We start from the raw sequence: 21,739 nt of genomic DNA, 5'->3' as shown, positions 1-21,739 counted from the left end.
GTCGAATCTCATCCAAGGAGCCACCCTCCTTGGGAATAAGGTAAATCAGGCCCTCACTCATGCTGTCAGGCATCTCTCCTGTGTACAGAACCATCCTCACCTGGACAGCTACCACGGGGAAGTGCTCTAAGGGCCGCGTGTAGCTCCTCTAGCTGAAGAGGCAGCTCAAGCCTCTGGCGCATCTCCTCAGTCACAAGACAAGGCATCTGTGCCCACACCTTCTCTCTGCATGCATCCTGACGCTCTGATTGAGACTTTGCAGACAGAAGGTCACGGTAAAAATCAGTAGCACTCTGTGCTGGCAAGCTCCTGGCGAGCCTGCTACAACTGCTCCTCCAACCAGGGACTGTCTACATGCTGCTCTGGCATCCTCTACAAGGAAGCGACGCCTCGTCGGAAATGTTGCTGCTCCTCTCTGGCTACAACCAGGCGGGCTGTAGACTCCTGGAGAAATAACCGGCTAAGCTGAGCAAGTCCAGAGGCCACTCTGTCAGCAAGAGAGTCCTGCATGTCTAAGCCCTCTGTCCAAAGAGCCTCCAATTACTCTCTGAGAGCAGAGTCCAGCAAGACCCTCTCTGAGAATCACTGGTGCATGGTCCGAAAAAGAAGTTCCGGCTAGAATGCAAATTGTCCCACCCAAATCACAAAAGTGGTCGCTAGTGTAGAAGCCATCTATCCGAGATAGATTCACTCCTCCCACTCTGCGGTCCGAGCGAGAGAAGGCCACGCTGTCTAGGGCCTCACAAACCTAGAATGCTGCCACACATCTCAAACCCGCAGAGTCATATATAACCTCTCCCAATCTGCCAACTCAACTCCATGCACTGTAGTGTGGCTACCTCCAATCCTGTCAGAGGGTCCTCCAACATGTTGAAATCACCCCCAATGCACCATTGCTCTGTCTGCGGCAGAGACTCTACAATGTGAGACCAAAACTCTGCACATGCACTCGCCACATTGGGCGCATAGATGTTCAGGAGACCCAAGAGGCACCCCTGAACCTGCATAGTAATCCACTGAGCCCTGCCAGGCACAATAATACCTCTATACACAATGGCCTGCTGCCAAGAGTCGTCGCCTGCTGCCAAGAGTCCAGAATAGTCATGCATACTCCTCCCTGGATGCCACTAGGTCCAAATGCAGCTGACCAAAAAGTCTCATATCGTCCATGCAAAAGCTGACCACAATGTCTAATACGGCTCTCACACAGATGATGCTCCTGTAGCATAAGAAGGTCATTCTCTCCTCCCACAAGGCATCACTAAAGCTCCTGTCGCAATCGGCCCCTCTGACACTGAAACTGGGGCCCACCTAATCCCTGCACGTTCCATGAGATGATCCTCATGGGGAGAGAGAGAGAGAGAACTGATGCTGCAGCAGCAGCTAAGTGTGCTATCTTTGAGGCAGGCTTGGATGGGGAGTAATCCGCATCCGAGCGTCCCCGAGATAGGCGTGACTGCAAGGAGAGTCTAGCCCAAGCCCAAGTAGAATGAGCCGTGCGCAAAGCAACCTCCTCATGTATGTGTACATAACATGGCGGGCTCTGCGTATCAGCAAAGAAGTGAACCACCATGTATCTGTATCCTGCTGAGGCTGGAGGTGTCATAGAAAACTTGGCCAACGGCCACAGAGTCTGAATCGTCTGTAACCCCTAGGTCTCCCATGTGATGAGAGAAATCTAGGGACTGTGCCTGCAGCCACTATAACACTGAGTCTAGAGTCCACTCAGACTGGTCCCTGCCGCATAGGCGAAAAGAGAAGCCAACCGCTGAGTCCAAGGCCTCTATCCTCCTAGCTGCAAGGAACAATACATGAACTCTGAAGCAAGCTGTCTCAAGGTCTGGTGAGGGGTCGCCGAGAAACCGTGTAAAGTCGTAGGCAAACAAATCCCAACGACGTCGAATGTCGAAGCTCGTCAGACCACGAGGAACTGTTGCAAAGGGGGAAGTCTGTACCAGAAGAGGGGGTCGCAAGAAAAGCTGTCCCTCTCTCGCCAAGCAACTCATGGCTGCCAAGAGATCTCCTAGCAGCCGAGGAGGGTCCTGCCCCCTGGGACGGCTAGAAGGATGGAGCGGGAGGAGATGTGGGAGTAGGGGGGCTCGAGGGAGAAGGGGGAGAGGGGGGGGGGGCGTGGGGGAGTGGCAGAGGGAGGAGGGCGAGATGGATAGGTGGAGGGGGAGGGACGGAAGAGGGGAACTCAGGGGGAGGAGGGGCTGTCGAGGGGGAGGCTGGAGCAGGGACCTCGTCCTGCTGAAGAGGGTCGAATCGGTTCCTTGTGGGAACCCACTACTGCTGGGCAGGAGCCTAGGGACCACTCTGAGTGCCAAGCTGGCGCGGTGGCCCTTGCCGACGTGGACCACGAACCTACTGCCAACCCTCCTCCGCTGGAGCCCCGGGCTCGGAGGGTGGCTCTACCTACGTACTCTGTGACTCTGTCTGCTGCTACTGGCCAGCCCTTGAAGGCTGGGACTGGGCCTGTGGTGTAGGTCGGGGTCTCCTCCATGGAGAGGCCTTCGCAAGATGGCCCATATGTCGACAAATGAAACACTGATTCGGGAGGCCCGAATACTCCACGCTTTGTCGGAACCAACCACCGCTCACCCAAGGCAGTAGGATGACCTTCGGGAGAGTGTGGGTGTCCCGAACCAGAACACGTACTGAAGGGATGCCGGTCGTCTTGGCAGCTACACAGGTTGCCGTGCGAGGTGTCTCCAGGACAGTCCCAATCTCTGAGCCTATCCTAGACAAAAGTGGCAGGTAATCCCTCCTCAAACCAGGAAAGCAGACGGAGATAAGGTCTGCCTCCTCTACCAGCACATCTGTAGCTGGATCAAAACCATGTCTCCACTGTTGAAAGTGGGCTCGAACTGCTCGGATGGCCAAGGGGCTCATCGCGATGACCTTGGATGCCATTTCGGAAGTCTCAAACTCTATCTGATAGTAGCCGCGTCCGAGGAACTGAACATCCAAGATCTTGCCCACCTCTACGAGAAGGCGGGCTTGGAGAAGATCACGCATCTCTCCTCTGTTGGGTATGGTGCGGAGAATCTTACCTCTGCGGCTAGGCTCGCTTGCTTTGTCGGTGTGAGAGCAAGTCGAATGGTGGGCTCAGCGGGGTCGGGCAAGGGGGCTTTATCAGAGTCCCTCTGTGGCGGAGCTTGAGCCTCCATCTGTGTCTGTTGTTGTGGCGGAAAGGAGTGAAAGAAGATGTTCCTCTACAAAAACCCCGACAAGCAATGTCAAGAATCCAGAACTGTCGGAGCAGGTCGCAAGAAGCCTTCAGGGGGAGGATGGCAGTGAATGAAACGAGGGAGGGGGGGGGGGGGGGGGGGGGGGGCAAGATGGCAGCGAGCGAATGGGGGGTCAGCAGGCAGCGCGTGGCGAGCTGGAATCGACAGAGGACAGCGCGTGGACAGTGGGCAGTGAGGGCAGCGCGATGAGAGGATGGGCTAAGGGCGGGCGCGGCTGGCAATAGGGGCAGCGGCGTGCTGGGCGCGCAGCAGGGGGGGGGGGGGGGGGGATGACGAGCAGCAGTGAGCTTTTCCTGTGGAGTCAACCCAATTTTTCTATTAAAAAAATTAAAAAATTTTCATTCTCCTCTTTCAAACTCATCTTGAAAGGAGGCCGAGAAAATGTTTGAGGAAAAAATTAGCCCTTCATATATGCACAAGAACAGTCTAGGAAACAAGCATGTAATCGAGGACACTGTCCAACATCATCCCAAAAATTGACCAAGGCCCATAAAACTGAGCTCATCCTTTTGTGCAACTAGTGAAGTAATTCAGCCTTTCTTGACCACAAACCCGGACATTGAAATCTTAAGCCATCATTCTGGCCTCTCAATTGCAGATTCTGATTGTGTCTTTATTTGTGCTGCTCTGAAAGCACTCCTGACAGAACCAACCCCTCAGCCCACAGAGGTTTCTACCTTGTACAGTATTGTTATCTTGATGATTCTTTTAATAGCTTACACTTCACTTTTTCACAATCACTTTCTCACAGTAAAAAAGACCTTAACATAAAAAGGTGTACGGTTGGAAATAATGACAATCAAGCTACAAGTAAACTCAGAATTCAATCACAACGTTCATTTTTACCTTGCCATCATATTCCTTCCGTGATAAAACTTCTGGAGCAATGTATGCAGGTGTTCCCACTGTAGATTTGGGCTGAGAGTGCAACAACAGTGACTGAAAGAAAAAAATCGTGCCGTATAGACATCAGATTCATGCCTGTAAATAGTATTTGCTGGCATAAGCTTTATGCTGCCAGTAAATACAAAACAATAAATAGAGGGGCTACATTCTGCTTGGGAAGAAAAATACCTTGGAGTAGCCAAAGTCACAAATTTTGAGACGAGGGGAAGGACTTCCATCAAGTAGTGTATTCTCAAGCTTCAAATCGCGGTGACAAATTTGCTACAACGTGGTAGCCACTGATTAGGCCAGCAGAAAAGTAATACTTTGAGGATACACATTGTCACAGGTTAACTTTTACCATATCGTGGCAGTAGCTTACACCTGAAATAAGCTGTTTGAAGTAAAACCTTGCCTGACCATAAACATGTGATTTATAAATCCTCAGAAAAAGTTTGCTTGTACTTCAAACCTATAGATGTCTTTTCACAAACCTCATCTTCACTAAAACGTCCTGCATTGCAAATGCGATCAAATAATTCGCCACCTGCTGCATACTCCATCAAAATTGCTAAGTGTGTTGGTGTGAGACATACCTGCATGTCCAAACTAGGACGTAAAGTCACTGCAAGTCCTTGCTACAGTATCAACATGAACATGTGCTTGTGCGTCTGTGTGTGTGTGTGTGTGTGTGTGTGTGTGTGTGTGTGTGTGTTCCCCTTGTATATTACCATTTCGGTGGGTTTTCCTCGCTTCGAGGTTTCCCACTAGTAAATTAATCGAATCGATTTACAAAAACAAGTGAGTGTGTGTGTGTGTGTGTGTGTGTGTGTGTGATTTACAAAAAAAAAAGTGTGTGTGTGTGTGTGTGTGTGTGTGAGAGAGAGAGAGAGAGAGAGAGAGAAATGAAATGAAATGTTATATTAAACGTTTTCAAAAGGACAAAATGACCTCAAAGACCAAACTGATACAATCCTTGTGGATCTAATCCAATGTCTGGGTACAAAAATAAAATGAAGTAAAGTGAAAGACTAAGACTTGAATACTAAAATCATCAGACTGAAAATCATTATCATCATTATCCTTGCCTGAGAATGCCCGGCATTGGACGTTGTCCAAGAAAGTATTGCATCAGTTGCTGAAGAGCTTCGTAACCGCCTCTGTAAATAGTCATACCGGGCGTCTCCCATGTCGTGCGAGAATAGTCTTGATTCTATCTCTGGGGGGATCCAGAAGCTTCTAGAAGAACTAGAATCCCTCTTCTAGTTCTTGTCTTATGTTCAAGTCTTGTCCTTGCAATCAAGCTTTGTCTTGTACTCGAGTTATATAATCCAAGTCTTGTATCTAGCTCTCTTAATAAAGTATTAAGTTTATAATCAATATTAAGCTTATCATCAAGTCCAAGTTCTTGTACATTGTGAGCGCCTCCTCTTGCTCTCTTCTAGCTCTATACGCGCTCATAACAATTTGGCAAGACTAAGGGGCTTGTGGCCCAAGACCCCTATTTATACTAGTGCTTGAGGAGGTTAGGACTTTCTAGGTTCTTCTTGAGGAGGTTAGAATCTTCTAGAACCTTCTTGATCCTTCTAGTTCTTCTAAAAGCTTCTGGATCCTTTTTCAACTTTCTAGAGTTTTCCAGAAACTTCTAGATCTTTCCAGAATCTTCTCCAAGCCTCTAGAAACTTCTTGATCCTTCTAGAACCTTCTAGATTCTTCTTCAACTTTCTAGAGCTTTCCAGAAACTTCTAGATTCTTCCCGAATCTTCTCCATGCTTCTAGAATCTCCTTCATACTTTTAGAACTTCTAGAATCTTCTAGATCCTTCTAGATTCTTCTAGAGCCTTCTAGCGATGATGTAGACGATGACATAGGCGATGATGCAGGCAGCGACTGACTCTCAAGCATCCATAACATTACCCCCTCCTCTAGCGACGAGTTCCACGAGGAGCAATGGTGTTCCTTGAGTTGGGCTTCCATGGATGTTGTTGATGGAACTCTTGGACTTTGAGAGATGCATACTGTAGATTGTATGCTGGTTCCGAGGTTCGTTCACTAACATCATAGCCTTTCCAATGCACCAACTACTATAACCTGCCACGCGAAACTCGAGAATCTAGGACTTTCTCGACCTCATATTCGTCATGTACTTGAATCTCAACCAGAAGAGGTGGTTATAGGGCTCTTCCTGGGATCTTAGATGTGTGAAAAAGTTCTAGGATTGAGACATGAAAGACCGGATGGATTTTCATGGATGAGGGCAATCGGAGTCGATAGGTGACTGGATTGACTTGACAGATAATTTTAAACAGGCCAAGCCTTCGATAATCAAGCTTTTGACAGGGACGAGATGAACGCACATCACGTCAGAGGAGCTACATTTTATCCCCTTCTTTGTATTTTGGATGCTGCATGCGATGGAGATCTGCACTTCCTTATACTTGGATTGAGCTTCTTTGATATGAATTGTAAGCTCTTTGTGAATTGCAGGTAATTGTTGTGTAAGATGAATAGTAGCTGGATTCTTGACTTGATAGTGTCTGTGGATATCCTGTTTGGGATGTTGACCATAATTAGCAAAGAATGGAGTGTGACGGGTGGAGGCATGAAAACTGTTATTATAGGAGAATTCTGCTAGCGGTAGAAGCTCGACCCAATTATCCTGGTGATAATTGATAGTACAGCGGAGATAATGTTCCAAAACTTGATTTACTCTCTCTGTTTGTCTATCACTTTGTGGGTGATTGGCTGAGGAGAGGTTGATTTGTACTCCGAGTAGCTTAAATAAGCTTTTCCAAAGGCTAGAGATGAATTGTGGTCCTTGATCAGAAACTATGTCATCCAGTAATCCGTGATAACGATAGATATGTTGTAGAAAGAGTTTGGCCGTACCTTCGCTGGTGCTGGTTTTAGTGGTTGGAATGAAGTGTGCCATTTTTGTAAACCGATTCACGACTACTAGGATGGAGTCAAATCCTTGTGGCAAGGGTAGCTCTACAATGAAATCCATGGAGATGGATAACCATGGTTTGGTTGGAATGGGCAAGGGATGGAGTAACCCTTGAGGACGATGACGAGAGGCCTTTGATCTATTGCAAGTGTCACAAGTGCCTATATACTCCTTGACAAGCTTCCACATTTGAGGCCACCAAAAGTCACGGGAGAGAAGTTCAATTGTCTTATTAACCCCAAAATGCCCTGCTGATGGAAGATCATGCCGTTAGTCCATCAATTTCTTGAAAGTCCTCGTTAACCTCTTGTCCTTGTAGTTGTTGTCTAATATTCTGAGCAAGTGGGTCTTTGGAAATTTGCGTCTTCACCTTAAAAAGAAAAGTAGAATCTTCAGGAGCTTGGCTCAAGGTGGCGTTTAGCTTAAGCTGCTTAAGTTTCAAAATCACTGACTCTTGTTGATCAAATGCTCCGTCGCATTCTCTAGGTGCAAGGTAGGATCTTCTTGATAAGGCATCTGGCTTAGCTTGTTGACGGCCAGGTCTATTAGAGATAAGAAAATCAAACCTTGATAGGATACCACTCCACCTGGCTTGGCGACCATTCAAGACGCGGGATGTCATGAAGTATTCCAAATTATTGTGATCCGTATAGATAGTGATCTTATGAGGAGCTCCTTCAAGTAGGTGACGCCAAGTGTCGAAGAAGCCGATGATTGCTAAGAGCTCTTTGTCATGGATTTCAATATTGATTTCTGCAGCTGAGAACTTGCGGGAATGAAAAGCCATTGGATGTGCTCGATCATCCTTTCCTACTGGGGATAGAATAGCGCCAAGGGCAAAATCTGAAGCGTCTGTTTCTAGGATGAAAGGCTTTGTAGGATCTGCGTGAATTAGAATGGGTGCGGTCGTGAAAGCTTGCTTGAGAGTCTGAAATGCTTCTGCAGCCTTGGAGTCGTAGACAAACTTATTATGGCCTGTCAACCTTGTGAGTGTTGTAACCACCTTGGAATATCCCTGTATAAAGATACGATAAAAATTTGCAAATCCAGGAAACATTGAACATCTCTTACCGATGTGGGTGTCTCCCAATCAAGGATGGTTTGAACCTTCTTTGGATCCATGGAGATTCCCTTTTCAGAAATTACATAAACAAGAAATTCCACCTTAGATTGATGAAAAAAGCACTTCTCCAACTTTGCATATAACCCTGATGCACGAAGATTTTCAAGCACTAATCGTACATGGTGCTCGTACTCTTCTTGATCCTTGGAAAATATCAAGATATCATCCAAATACATTACCACAAAATAATCCAAATACTCCCCAAAGATATCGTTCATTAAATGTTGAAAAACAGCTGTGGCATTTGTGAGACCAAATGGAATGACGGTATATTCAAAGTGGCCATACCTTGTCCGAAAGGTTGTCTTCCATTCATCACCTTCTTTGATTCTGACTACGTTGTAAGCACCACGAAGATCTATTTTTGTACATATTCTTGCCTTGCCAAGGCGTTCAAGAAGCTCTAGGATCAAGGGAAGGGGATAGCGATTCTTGATGGTGATCTTGTTTAGGCCCCTATAATCCACGCACATCCGGAGAGTTCTGTCCTTCTTTTTTAAAGAGTATTGGAGCTCCTGCTGGGGACTTTGAATGCCGTATGAACCCCTTAGCAAGATTCTCATCAATATTTTTCCGTAATTCTACCAATTCATCTTGAGATAGCTTGTATATTGGGCCAAAAGGGGGTTGGGTTCCCTCCTGAAGCTCTATAGCACAATCATAGGGTCGATGCTCCGGTAAGAGGTCTGCATTCTTCTTCTCAAAAACATCATTCTAATCTTGATATTGACGTGGCAATACCTCCATGATTTTTGTTGTCGACGTGTCGGTTGGTGTTGCAAATATCAGGAAAGTTGGATACTTTTTGGCTGCACTCATGAAGACCTTGGCTCCAAGATATATAGGCCTATTATGCCTTCCCTTCTTCTTTCGGACTTTTCGTAGTTCAATTCTCCGAGCCCTCCAATCGATGTCAGGATTATGTAATTCAAGCCACGGTAGCCCAATAACAATTGGACTACTTGGGTTTTGTATAATGTTGAACGCTATTCTTGAAACATGCTCCTGCAATGTTACCTATGGGGCGAGTTTCATACCTAACATCCCCTGAAGCGAGGGGATGACCATCAATGACCATTAATACGTCGCCTTTGCTTCAGAGAGGTTGAAACCGTGCTGAATCAATTTGCATGGGCTCAATGCTTGATTCATGGCCCTGTTGAGGTGGGTAGCTATTATGTGTCACTTCTCTTTGGGGTCGCAATGGTGCCCCAAGACGCCTCTCTTGTCTCCTCTCAAATAGTCGATTATCACATTCTATTGCTTGAGAGATGAACTCGCTTACTGTGTGAACCTTTGATATAGTCAATAAAAGATCTTTTACGTCATCCTTTAATCCCCACCGAAATTGGCTAATGAAATATTCCTCATGCCAAGTCAGATCGCAAGTGAGCTATTGAAATTCGGATGCATAGACGAATACAGGTCTTGATCCTTGGCGGACATTTCTAAGTTTGGTTTCAGCAACCCTTGCTCTATCAGTATCCCCAAAGGTTGCAGAGAACTCCCGCACAAAAGCTTCAAAAGAGGAGATTCTTTTTCAAGTAAGGGAGCAAACCAGGAGAGAGCCGTACCTGAGAGGAGGGTCCCAATAAGGTCTACTTGAGAGGCATCATCTGGATAACGCTCTCGTTGCATTTGAATGAAGAGACGCACTTGTTGGAGAAAACCTCTAAACTTTGATCTAGTCCCATCAAATTTTTCAGGCATGCTGACCTTCGGCTCCTTCTTATGTTGTTAAGAATAGCTAGATCTTGCAGCTTGTGCTTGATGTGTGCTTGTCTCTTGAAGCTCTTGAATTTGACGTTGAAGATTTTGCAACGCCGGTCCCAAGATTAGGAGTTGACCTGCTTGAAGTTGAGCGTTACTCTCGCGAAGTTCTTGTAACTGAGCTTGGATGCTTTGCAATGCATTGATGACACCTTCCATCGTCGGCTCCATGATGATCTCTTAATCTTCTCAAACCATCATGGATATGACGATGGAAGGTGTCATCAACGCATTGCAAAACATCCAAGCTCAGTTACAAGAACTTCGCAAGAGTAATGCTCAACTTCAAGCAGGGCAACCCCTAATCTTGGGACCGGCATTGCAAAATATTCAACGTCAAATTCAAGAGCTTCAAGAGACAAGCACACATCAAGCACAAGCTACAAGATCTAGCTATTCACAGCAACATAAGAAGGAGCCGAAGGTCAGCATGCCTGAAAAATTTGATGGGACTAGATCAAAGTTTAGAGGTTTTCTCCAACAAGTGCGTCTCTTCATTCGAATGCAACGAGGGCGATATGCAGATGATGCCTCTCAAGTAGGCCTTATTGGGACCCTCCTCTCAGGTACGGCTCTCTCCTGGTTTGCTCCCTTACTTGAAAAAGAATCTCCTCTTCTTCATGACTTTGAAGCTTTTGTGCGGGAGTTCTCTGCAACCTTTGGGGATACTAATAGAGCAAGGGTTTCTGAAACCAAACTTAGAAATCTTCGCCAAGGATCAAGACCTGCATCCGTCTATGCAGCCGAATTTCAACAGCTCACTTGTGATCTGACTTGGCATGAGGAATATTTCATTAGCCAATTTCATTGGGGATTAAAGGATGATGTAAAAGATCTTTTATTGACTATGTCAAAGGTTCACGCACTAAGCGAGTTCATCTCTCAAGTAATAGAATGTGATAATCGACTATTTGAGAGGAGACAAGAGAGGCGTCTTGGGGCACCATTGCGACCCCAAACAGAAGTGACACATAATGGCTACCCACCTCAACAGGGCCATGAATCAAGCATTGAGCCCATGCAAATTGATTTAGCACGGTTCAACCTCTCTCAGCCAAGAGAAACAAAGGCGACGTATTAATGGCTTATGTATGTATTGTGGAGAGCAGGGACACATAGTTCAACAGTGTCCAAGGAAGAGAAGGATGAACGTTCATGGTACAATGGCCTCAACGTGTTCGGAAAACATGGACGTCCAACCCTAATAGAGACCGATCGGTTGGACAAAAGACAAGCAAAAAAAGGTCTCTTTCTTCCCGCTGATTCCACTTCAAGTTTTATGCTACCAGTCAAGATCCATATGCCGCGTAGGCACATGGATTGTGAAGCATTACTAGATTCAGGCGCAACGGCGTGCTTCATGGACAAAGAATTTGCAAAAGAATAAGGCATACCACTTGTGGAGAAGTCCAATCCAGCAACTGTAGAAGTCATTGATGGTCGTCCCCTCGCTTCAGGGGATGTCAGGTATGAAACTTGCCCCATAGAAGTAACATTGCAGGAGCATGTTTCAAGAATAGCGTTCAATATTATACAAAGCCCAAGCAATCCAAGTGTTATTGGGCTACCGTGGCTTGAATTACATAATCCTGACATCAATTGGAGGGCTCGAAGAATTGAACCACAAAAATTCCAAAAGAAAAAGGGAAGGCATAAAAGACCTATATATCTTGGAGCCAAGGTCTTCATGCATGCAGCCAAAAACTATCCAATTTCCCTAATATTTTCAATACCAACCGACACGTCGACAACAAAAATCATGGAGGTATTTCCACATCAATATCAAGATTACAATGATGTTTTGAGAAGAAGAATGCAGACCTCTTACCGGAGCATTGAACCCCCTTTTGGCCCAATATACAAGCTATCTCAAGATGAATTGGTAGAATTACGGAAAAATATTGATGAGAATCTTGCTAAGGGGTTCATACGGCATTCAAAGTCCCCAACAGCAGCTCCAATACTCTTTGTAAAAAAGAAGGACGCAACTCTCCAGATGTGCGTGGATTATAGGGGCCTAAACAAGATCACCGTCAAGAATCGCTATCCCCTTCCCTTCATCCCAGAGCTTCTTGAGCGCCTTGGCAAGGCAAGAATATTTACAAAAATAGATCTTCGTGGTGCTTACAACCTAGCCAGAATCAAAGAAGGTGATGAATGGAAGCCAGCCTTTCGGACAAGGTATGGCCACTTTGAATATACCGTCATGCCATTTGGTCTCACAAATACCCCAGCTGTTTTTCAACATTTAATGAACGATATCTTTCGGAAGTATTTGGATTATTTTGTGGTAATGTATTTGGATGATATCTTTATATTTTCCAAGGATCAAGAAGAGCATGAGCACCATGTACCATTAGTGCTTGAAAAGCTTCGTGCATCAGGGTTATATGCAAAGTTGGAGAAGTGCTCTTTTCATCAATCTAACGTAGAATTTCTTGGTTATGTAATTTCTGAAACGGGAATCTCACTGGATCCAAAGAAGGTTCAAACCATCCTTGATTGGGAGCCACCCACCTCGGTAAGATATGTTCAATGTTTCCTCGGATTTGCAAATTTTTATCGTATCTTTATACAGGGATATTCCAAGGTGGTTACAGCACTCACAAGGTTGACAGGCCATAATAAGTTTGTCTGGGACTCAGAGGCCGCAAAAGCATTTCAGACTCTCAAGCAAGCTTTCACGACCGCACCCATTCTAATTCACGCAGATCCTACAAAGCCTTTCATCCTAGAAACGGACGCTTCAGATTTTGCCCTTAGCGTTATTCTATCCCAAGTAGGAGAGGATGCTCGAGCACATCCAGTGGCTTTTCATTCCCGCAAGTTCTCAGCTGCAGAAATCAATTATGAAATACATGACAAACAGCTCTTAACAATCATCGACTCCTTCGACACTTGGCATCGCCTACTTGAAGGAGCTCCTCATAAAATCACTGTCTATACGGATCACAATAATTTGGAATACTTCATGACATCCCGTGTCTTGAATCGTCGCCAAGCGAGGTGGCGTGGTATCCTATCAAGGTTTGATTTTCTTATCTCTTATAGACCTGGCCGTCAACAAGCTAAGCCAGATGCCTTATCAATAAGATCCTACCTTGCACCGAGAGAAGGCGACGCAGCATTTGATCAACAAGAGTCAGTGATTTTGAAACTTGAGCAGCTTAAGCTAAACGCCACCCTGAGCCAAGCTTCTGAAGCTTCTACTTTTCTTTCTAAGGTGAAGACGCAAATTGCCAAAGACCCACTTGCTCAGAATATTAGACAACAACTACAAGGACAAGAGGTTAATGAGGACTTTCAAGAAATTGATGGACTGATTTACTATAAGGGTTTTCTCTATATTCCACCAGGACCAACACGCTTGGAGGTACTTCAACAATGGCATGATCTTCCATCAGTAGGACATTTTGGGGTTAATAAGACAATTGAACTTCTCTCCCGTGACTTTTGGTGGCCTCAAATGTGGAAGCTTGTCAAGGAGTATGTAGGCACTTGTGACACTTGCAATAGATCAAAGGCCCCTCGTCATCGTCCTCATGGGTTACTCCATCGCTTGCCCATTCCAACCAAACCATGGTCATCCATCTCCATGGATTTCATTGTAGAGCTACCCTTGTCACAAGGATTTGACTCCATCCTAGTAGTCGTCGATCAGTTTACAAAAATGGCACACTTCATTCCAACCAATAAAACCATCACCAGCGAAGGTACAACCAAACTCTTTCTACAGCATATCTATCGTTATCACGGATTACCGGATGACATAGTTTCTGAGCGAGGCCCACAATTCATCTCTAGCTTTTGGAAAAGCTTATTCAAGCTACTCGGAGTACAAATCAACCTCTCCTCAGCCAATCACCCACAAAGTGATGGACAAACAGAGAGAGTAAATCAAGTTTTGGAACAATATCTCCGATGTACTATCAATTATCACCAGGATAATTGGGTCGAGCTCTTACCGCTAGCAGAATTCTCCTATAATAACAGTTTTCATGCCTCCACCCGTCACACTCCATTCTTTGCTAATTATGGTCAACATCCCAAAAAGGATATCCACAGACACTATCAAGTCAAGAATCCAGCTACTATTCATCTTACACAACAATTATCTGCAATTCACAAAGAGCTTACAATTTATATCAAAGAAGTATAAGGAAAGTGCAGATCTCCATCGCATACAGCATCCAAAATACAAAGAAGGGATAAAGTGTGGCTCCTCCGACGTGATCTGTGTTCATCACGTCCTTGTCAAAAGCTTGATTATCGAAGGCTTGGCCCGTTTAAATTATCCGTCAAGTCAATCCAGTCACCTATCCACTCCGATTGCCTTCATCCATGAAAATCCATCCGGTCTTTCATGTCTCAGTCCTAGAACCTTGTCACACATCTAAGATCCCAGGAAAAGCCCTACAACCACCTCCTCCGAGTTGAGATTCAAGGACATCACGAATATGAGGTCGAGAAAGTCCTAGATTCTCGAGTTTGGCATGGCAGGTTACAATACTTGGTGCATTGGAAAGGCTATGATGTTAGTGAACGAACCTGGAAACTAGCACACAATCATGCATCTCTCAAAGTCTAAGAGTTCCATCAACAACATCCATGGAAGCCAAACTCAAGGAACACCACTGCTCCTCGTGGAACTCGTCGCTAAAGGAGGGGGTAATTTCATGGATGCTTGAGAGTCAGTCGCTGCCTGCATCATCGCCTATGTCATCGCCTACATCATCGCTAGAAGGCTCTAGAAGAATCTAGAAGATTCTAGAAGTTCTAAAAGTATCAAAGAGATTCTAGAAGTTTCTAGAAGCATGGAGAAGGTTCCGGAATAATCTATAAGTTTCTGGAAAGCTCTAGAAAGTTGAAGAGGATCTAGAAGGTTCTAGAAGGATCAAGAAGTTTCTACAAGATTGGAGAAGATTCCGGAAAGATCTAGAATTTTCTAGAAAACTCTAGAAAGTTGAAGAAGGATCCAGAAGCTTCTAGAAGAACTAGAAGGATCAAGAAGGTTCTAGAAGATTCTAACCTCCTCAAGAAGAACCTAGAAAGTCCTAACCTCCTCAAGCACTAGTATAAATAGGGGTCTTGGGCCACAAGCCCCTTAGTCTTGCCAAACTGTTATGAGCGCGTATAGAGCTAGAAGAGAGCAAGAGGAGGCGCTCACAATGTACAAGAACTTGGACTTGATGATAAGCTTAATACTTTATTAAGAGAGCTAGATGCAAGACTTGGATTATATGACTTGAGTACAAGACAAAGCTTGATTGCAAGGACAAGACTTGAACATAAAACAAGAACTAGAAGAGAAATTTCCTCATAAGAGTCTTGCCAACACCAGTTGTGAGGCTCCTATGAGGAAATGCCTCTTCTAGTTCTTGTCTTATGTTCAAGTCTTGTCCTTGCAATCAAGCTTTGTCTTGTACTCAAGTCATATAATCCAAGTCTTGTATCTAGCTCTCTTAATAAAGTATTAAGTCTTATAATCAATATTAAGCTTATCATCAAGTCCAAGTTCTTGTACATTGTGAGCACCTCCTCTTGTTCTCTTCTACCTCTATAAGCGCTCATAGCACCCTCCTCTAGCAACGAGTTCCACGAGGAGCAGTGGTGTTCCTTGATTGGGGCTTCCATGGATGCTGTTGATGGAACTCTTGGACTTTGAGAGATGCATACTGAAGATTGTGTGTTGGTTCCCAGGTTCGTTCACTGACATCATAGCCTTTCCAATGCACCAAGTATTGTAACCTGCCACGTGAAACTCGAGAATCTAGGACTTTCTCGACCTCATATTCGTTATGTCCTTGACTCTCAACCGGAGGAGGTGGTTGTAGGGCTCTTCTTGGGATCTTAGATGTGTGACAAAGTTCTAGAGGACTGAAACATGAAAGACCGGATGGAATTTCATGGATGAGGGCAATCGGAGTCGATAGGTGACTGGATTCACTTGACGGAAAATTTTAAACGGGCCAAGCCTTCGATAATCAACCTTTTGAAAGGGACGAGATGAATGCAGATCACACAGGAGGAGCCACACTTTATCCCCTTCTTTGTATTTTGGATGCTGCATGCGATGGAGATAAGCACTTTCCTTATACTTGGATTGCGCTTCTTTGGTCTGAATTGTAAGTTCTTTGTGAATTATAGATAATTGTTGTGTAAGATGAATAGCAACTGGATTCTTGACTTGATGGTGTCTGTGGATATCCTGTTTGGGATGTTGACCATAATTAGCAAAGAATGGAGTGTAATGGGTGGAGGCATGAAACCTGTTATTATAGGAGAATTCTGCTAGCGGTAAGAGCTCGACCCAATTATCCTCGTGATAATTGATAGTACAACGGACATACTGTGCCAAAACTTGATTTACTCTCTCTGTTTGTCGATCACTTTGTGGGTGATTCGCTGAGGAGAGGTTGATTTGTACTCCGAGTAACTTGAATAAGCGTTTCCAAAAGCTAGAGATGAATTGTGGGCCTCGATCAGAAACTGTCATCCGGTAATCCGTGATAACGATAGATATGTTGTAGAGAGAGCTTGGTTGTACCTTCGCCGGTGATGGTTTTAGTGGTTGGAACGAAGTGTCATTTTTGTAAACCAATCCACGACTACTAAAATCGAGTCAAATCCTTGTGACAGCGGTAGCTCTACAATGAAATCCATGGAGATGAATGACCATGGTTTGCTTGGAATGGGCAAGGGATGGAGTAACCTATGAGGACGATGACGAGGGACCTTTGATCTATTGCAAGTGTCACAAGTGCCTACATACTTCTTGACAAGCTTTCACATTTGAGGCCACCAAAACTCACGGGAGAGAAGCTCAATTGTCTTATTAACCCCAAAATGCCCTGCTGATGGAAGATCATGCCGTTGCTGAAGTACCTCCAAGCGTGTTGGTCCTGGTGGAATATAGAGAAGACCTTTATAGTACTTGAAAGTCCTCATTACCCTCTTGTCCTTGTAGTTGTTGTATGATATTCTGTGCAAGTGGGTCTTTGGCAATTTGCGTCTTCACCTTAGAAAGAAAAGTAGAATCTTCAGGAGCTTGACTCATGGTGCCGTTTAGCTTAAGCTGCTCAGGTTTCAAAATCACTGACTCTTGTTGATCAAATGCTGAGTCGCCTTCTCTAGGTGCAAGGTAGGATCTTCTTGATAAGGCATCTGGCTTACCTTGTTGACGGCCAGGTCTATAAGGATAAGAAAATCAAACCTTGATAGGATACCACTCCACCTGTCTTAGCGACGATTCAAGACGCGGGATGCCATGAAGTATTCAAAATTCTTGTGATCTGTATAGACAGTGATCTTATGAGGAGCTCCTTCAAGTAGGTGATGCCAAGTGTCGAAGGAGTCGATGATTGCTAAGAGCTCTGTGTCATAGATTTCATAATTGATTTCTGTAGCTGAGAACTTGCGGCAATGAAAAGCCACTGGATGTAGTCGACCATCCTCTCCTACTTGGGATAGAATAGCGCCAAGGGCAAAATCTGAAGCGTCTGGTTTCTAGGATGAAAGGCTTTGTAGGATCTGCATGAATTAGAATAGGTGCGGTCGTGAAAGCTTGCTTGAGAGTCTGAAATGCTTTCGCGGCCTCCAAGTCCCAAACAAACTTATTATGGCCTGTCAACCTTGTGAGTGTTGTAACCACCTTGGGATACGATAAAAATTTGCAAATCCGAGGAAACATTGAACATCTTTTACCGAGGTGGGTGTCTCCCGATCAAGGATGGTTTGAACCTTCTTTGGATCCATGGAGATTCCCTTGTCAGAAATTACATAACAAAGAAATTCCACCTTAATTTGATGGAAAGAGCAGTTCTCCAACTTTGCATATAACCCTGATGCACGAAGCTTTTCAAGCACTAATCGTACATGGTGCTCATGCTCTTCTTGATCCTCGGAAAATATCAAGATATCATCCAAATATATTACCACAAAATAATCCAAATACTCCCCAAAGATGTCGTTCATTAAATGTTGAAAAACAGTTGGGACATTTGTGAGACCAAATGGCATGCCGGTATATTCAAAGTGGCCATACCTTGTCCGAAAGGCTGTCTTCCATTCATCACCTTCTTTGATTCTGACTAGGTCTATTTTTGTAAATATTCTTGCCTTGCCAAGGCGCTCAAGAAGCTCTGGGATCAAGGGAAGGGGATAGCGATTCTTGACGGTGATCTTGTTCAAGCCCCAATAATCCACGCACATCCGGAGAGTTCCATCCTTCTTTTTTACAAAGAGTATTGGAGCTCCTGCTGGGGACTTTGAATGCCGTATGAACCCCTTAGCAAGATTCTCATCAATATTTTTCCGTAATTCTACCAATTCATCTTGAGATAGCTTGTATATTGGGCCAAAAGGGGGTTGGGTTCCCTCCTGAAGCTCTATAGCACAATCGTAGGGTCGATGCTCCGGTAAGAGGTCTGCATTCTTCTTCTCAAAAACATCATTGTAATCTTGATATTGATGTGGCAATGCCTCCATGATTTTTGTTGTCCACATGTTGGTTGGTGTTGCAAATATCAAGAAAGTTGGATACTTTTTGGTTGCACGAATGAAGACCTTGGCTCCAAGATATATAGGCCTATTATGCCTTCCCTTCTTCTTTCGGAATTTTCGTGGTTCGATTCTCCGAGCCCTCCAATCGATGTCAGGATTATGTAATTCAAGCCACGGTAGCCCAATAACAATTGGACTGCTTGGGCTTTGTATAATATTGAACGCTATTCTTGAAACATGTTCCTGCAATGTTACTTCTACGGGGCGAGTTTCATACCTGACATCCCCTGAAGCGAGGGGACGACCATCAACGACTTCTACAGTTGCTGGATTAGACTTCTCCACAAGTGGTATGCCTTGGTCTTTTGCAAATTCTGTCCAAGAAGCACACCGTTGCGCCTGAATCTAGTAATGCTTCATCCATGTGCCTACCCAGCATATGGATCTTGACTAGTAGCATAAAACATGAAGTGGAATTAGCGGGAAGAAAGAGACCTTTTTTTGCTTGTCTTTTGTCCAACCAGTCAGTCTCTATTGGGGTTGGAGGTCCATGTTTTCCGAACAGGTTGAGACCATTGCACCATGAACCTTCATCCTTCTCTCCCTTGGACACTGTTGAACTATGTGCCCCTGCTCTCTGCAATACATACAAAAGCCATTAATGCGTCGCCTTTGCTTCTCCTGGGCCGAGAGAGGTTGAAACCGTGCTGAAATCAATTTGCATGGTCTCAATGCTTGATTCATGGCCCTGTTGAGGTGTGTAGCCATTATGTGTCACTTCTGTTTGGGGTCGCAATGGTGCCACAAGATGCCTCTCTTGTCTCCTCTCAAATAGTCGATTATCACATTCTATTGCTTGAGAGATGAACTCGCTTAGTGTGTGAACCTTTGGCATAGTCAATAAAAGATCTTTTACGTCATCCTTTAATCCCCACCGAATTGGCTAATGAAATATTCCTCATGCCAAGTCAGATCACAAGTGAGCTGTTGAAATTCGGATGCATAGATGGATGCAGGTCTAGATCCTTGGTGGAGATTTTTAAGTTTGGTTTCAGCAACCCTTGCTCTATCAGTATCCCCGAAGGTTGCAGAGAACTCCTGCACAAAAGCTTCAAAGTCATGAAGGAGAGGAGATTCTTTTTCAAGTAAGGGAGCAAACCAAGAGAGAACCTTACCCAAAAGGAGGGTCCCAATAAGGCCTACTTGAGAGGCATCATCTGGATAACGCTCTCGTTGCATTCGAATGAAGGACACACTTGTTGGAGAGAACCTCTAAACTTTGATCTAGTCCCATCAAATTTTTCAGGCATGCTGACCTTTGGCTCCTTCTTATGTTGTTGAGAATAGTTGGATCTTGCAGCTTGTGCTTGATGTGTGCTTGTCTCTTGAAGCTCTTGAATTTGACATTGAAGATCTTGCAACGCCGGTCCCAAGATTAGAGGTTGCCCTGCTTGAAGTTGAGCGTTACTCTCGCGAAGTTCTTGTAACTGAGCTTGGATGCTTTGCAATGCGTTGATGAGACCTTCGATGGTCGGCTCCATGATGGCTTGAGAAGATTAAGAGATGGTAGTCTTGCCAAACTGTTATGAGCGCGTATAGAGCTAGAAGAGAGCAAGAGGAGGCGCTCACAATGTACAAGAACTTGGACTTGATGACAAGCTTAATATTGATTATAAGACGTAATACTTTATTATGAGAGCTAAATACAAGACTTGAATTACATGACTTGAGTACAAGACAAGGCTTGATTGCAAGGACAAGACTTGAACATAAGAACTAGAAGAGGGATTTCCTCATAGGAGCCTCACAACTGGTGTTGGCAAGACTAAGGGGCTTGTGGCCCAAGAACCCTATTTATACTAGTGCTTGAGGAGGTTACTTGAGGAGGTTAGGACTTTCTAGGTTCTTCTTGAGGAGGTTAGAATCTTCTAGAACCTTCTTGATCCTTCTAGTTCTTCTAGAACCTTCTGGATCCTTCTTCAACTTTCTAGAGCTTTCCAGAAACTTCTAGATTCTTCCGGAATCTTCTCCAAGCTTCTAGAAACTTGTTGATCCTTCTAGTTCTTCCTTCTTCAACTTTCTAAAGCTTTCCAGAAACTTCTAGATTCTTCTGGAATCTTCTCCATGCTTCTAGAAACTTCTAGAATCTCCTTGATACTTTTAGAACCTTCTAGAATCTTCTAAATCCTTCTAGATCCTTCTAGTGATGATGTAGGCGATGTCACCAGCGACTGACTCTCAAGCATCCATGACATCATGTGGCATTGAGGCCTTAGCCCGAATCATCCGAAAGATCATAGAGCCTAAAGACCTCCATCCATCAATGCTACGAGATCTGCCATGGTGGTCCACCGTGGGTCCCCAAACCTGAACCCCGTAAAGCATAGCTGAAGCCACTAGAGTATCAAAACGCGAGAGCTTTGTTCGAGGTTCCCAAAACTGAACCTACAAACACATCTTCTCCAATCCTCCCAAGGCTACATAAGCTCTCATCAATCTAGTCTCTGTTGCGCCCTAAATGAAAACATCGGTCCACTGAAGGCTACCCCAAGATAGGTGTATGCATCTATATACACTACCGTCTCCTGGCCATATGTAAATGTGGGTGCTGACCTCCTGACCCACTATGGTGTGGTGTTAAACACCATAACCTTGGTTTTCCCCAGGTTAACAGACAATCCACTATTGTGGGCAAATGTGTACAAACTTTAAAGCATCTAAATGACGCTGCATCCCCTCCCGGGAGTTAGAAAACAATACAATATCATCAACATATAACAATAGTGGGATCCATGTCCCTGCTAACTGTGCTCCTCTATCACCATCCATCTCGAAATAGTCAGCAACCTCATCCACATACATGCCAAATAGTGTAGGAGATAGAGGGCAGCCCTGTTTCACCCCGATAGTGGAGTGAACCAAGTCAGAAATCCCCTCTAGAGTGCGTACATGCCCCACTACTGACCTGTATAGAGCCATGATCCCCCAAATCAACTCTATGGGTACCCCCATCTCCTGCAATCTGCGCATCTATCTAGCTATGGGCACTGTATCGAAGGCTTTGCGGAAATTGTAACAGACTTGGACACCCCAAAGTCAAGATTCTACCATGACACAGCAGAGATTCACTTTAAAAAAGTTCACAAAAGACGACACGACCCGGCGTGATTCCATGCCAAGAGGTATTGGCCCCAAAGACTAGCGCCCCTTTCGGTATTTCTTTTTATAATAATCTATGTGCAAAGTACAAGAGCCCGCGGG

The 21,739-nt window shown here is 44.8% G+C and overlaps 1 protein-coding gene across 6 annotated transcripts in view; it reads right to left on the bottom strand.

Moving 5' to 3' along the window:
- LOC147439831 (serine/threonine-protein kinase SRK2A-like) overlaps positions 1–21,739 on the bottom strand; it is a 63,593-nt gene that overhangs the window by 19,145 nt on the left and 22,709 nt on the right. For all 6 annotated transcript variants that reach the window (XR_015184648.1, XM_086485575.1, XM_086485573.1 and 3 more), the window contains 4 exons: positions 4,631–4,732; positions 4,498–4,551; positions 4,326–4,418; positions 4,098–4,190 (listed from right to left, as the gene is read on the bottom strand). Coding sequence is in view for 5 of the 6 variants with exons in the window: in XM_086485575.1 (XP_086341701.1) it covers positions 4,098–4,190; positions 4,326–4,418; positions 4,498–4,551; positions 4,631–4,732 (342 nt within the window). In the remaining variant the exon portion in view is untranslated. The remainder of the gene's footprint in view (positions 1–4,097; positions 4,191–4,325; positions 4,419–4,497; positions 4,552–4,630; positions 4,733–21,739) is intronic.

This window comes from Adiantum capillus-veneris, chromosome 16 (assembly GCF_014529385.1).
Source record: "Adiantum capillus-veneris isolate H3 chromosome 16, ASM1452938v2, whole genome shotgun sequence".
Classification (NCBI taxonomy): Eukaryota; Viridiplantae; Streptophyta; class Polypodiopsida; order Polypodiales; family Pteridaceae; genus Adiantum; species Adiantum capillus-veneris.
Note: the sequence above shows the minus strand (reverse complement) of the source record. Positions and strands in the feature narration are given on the sequence as shown.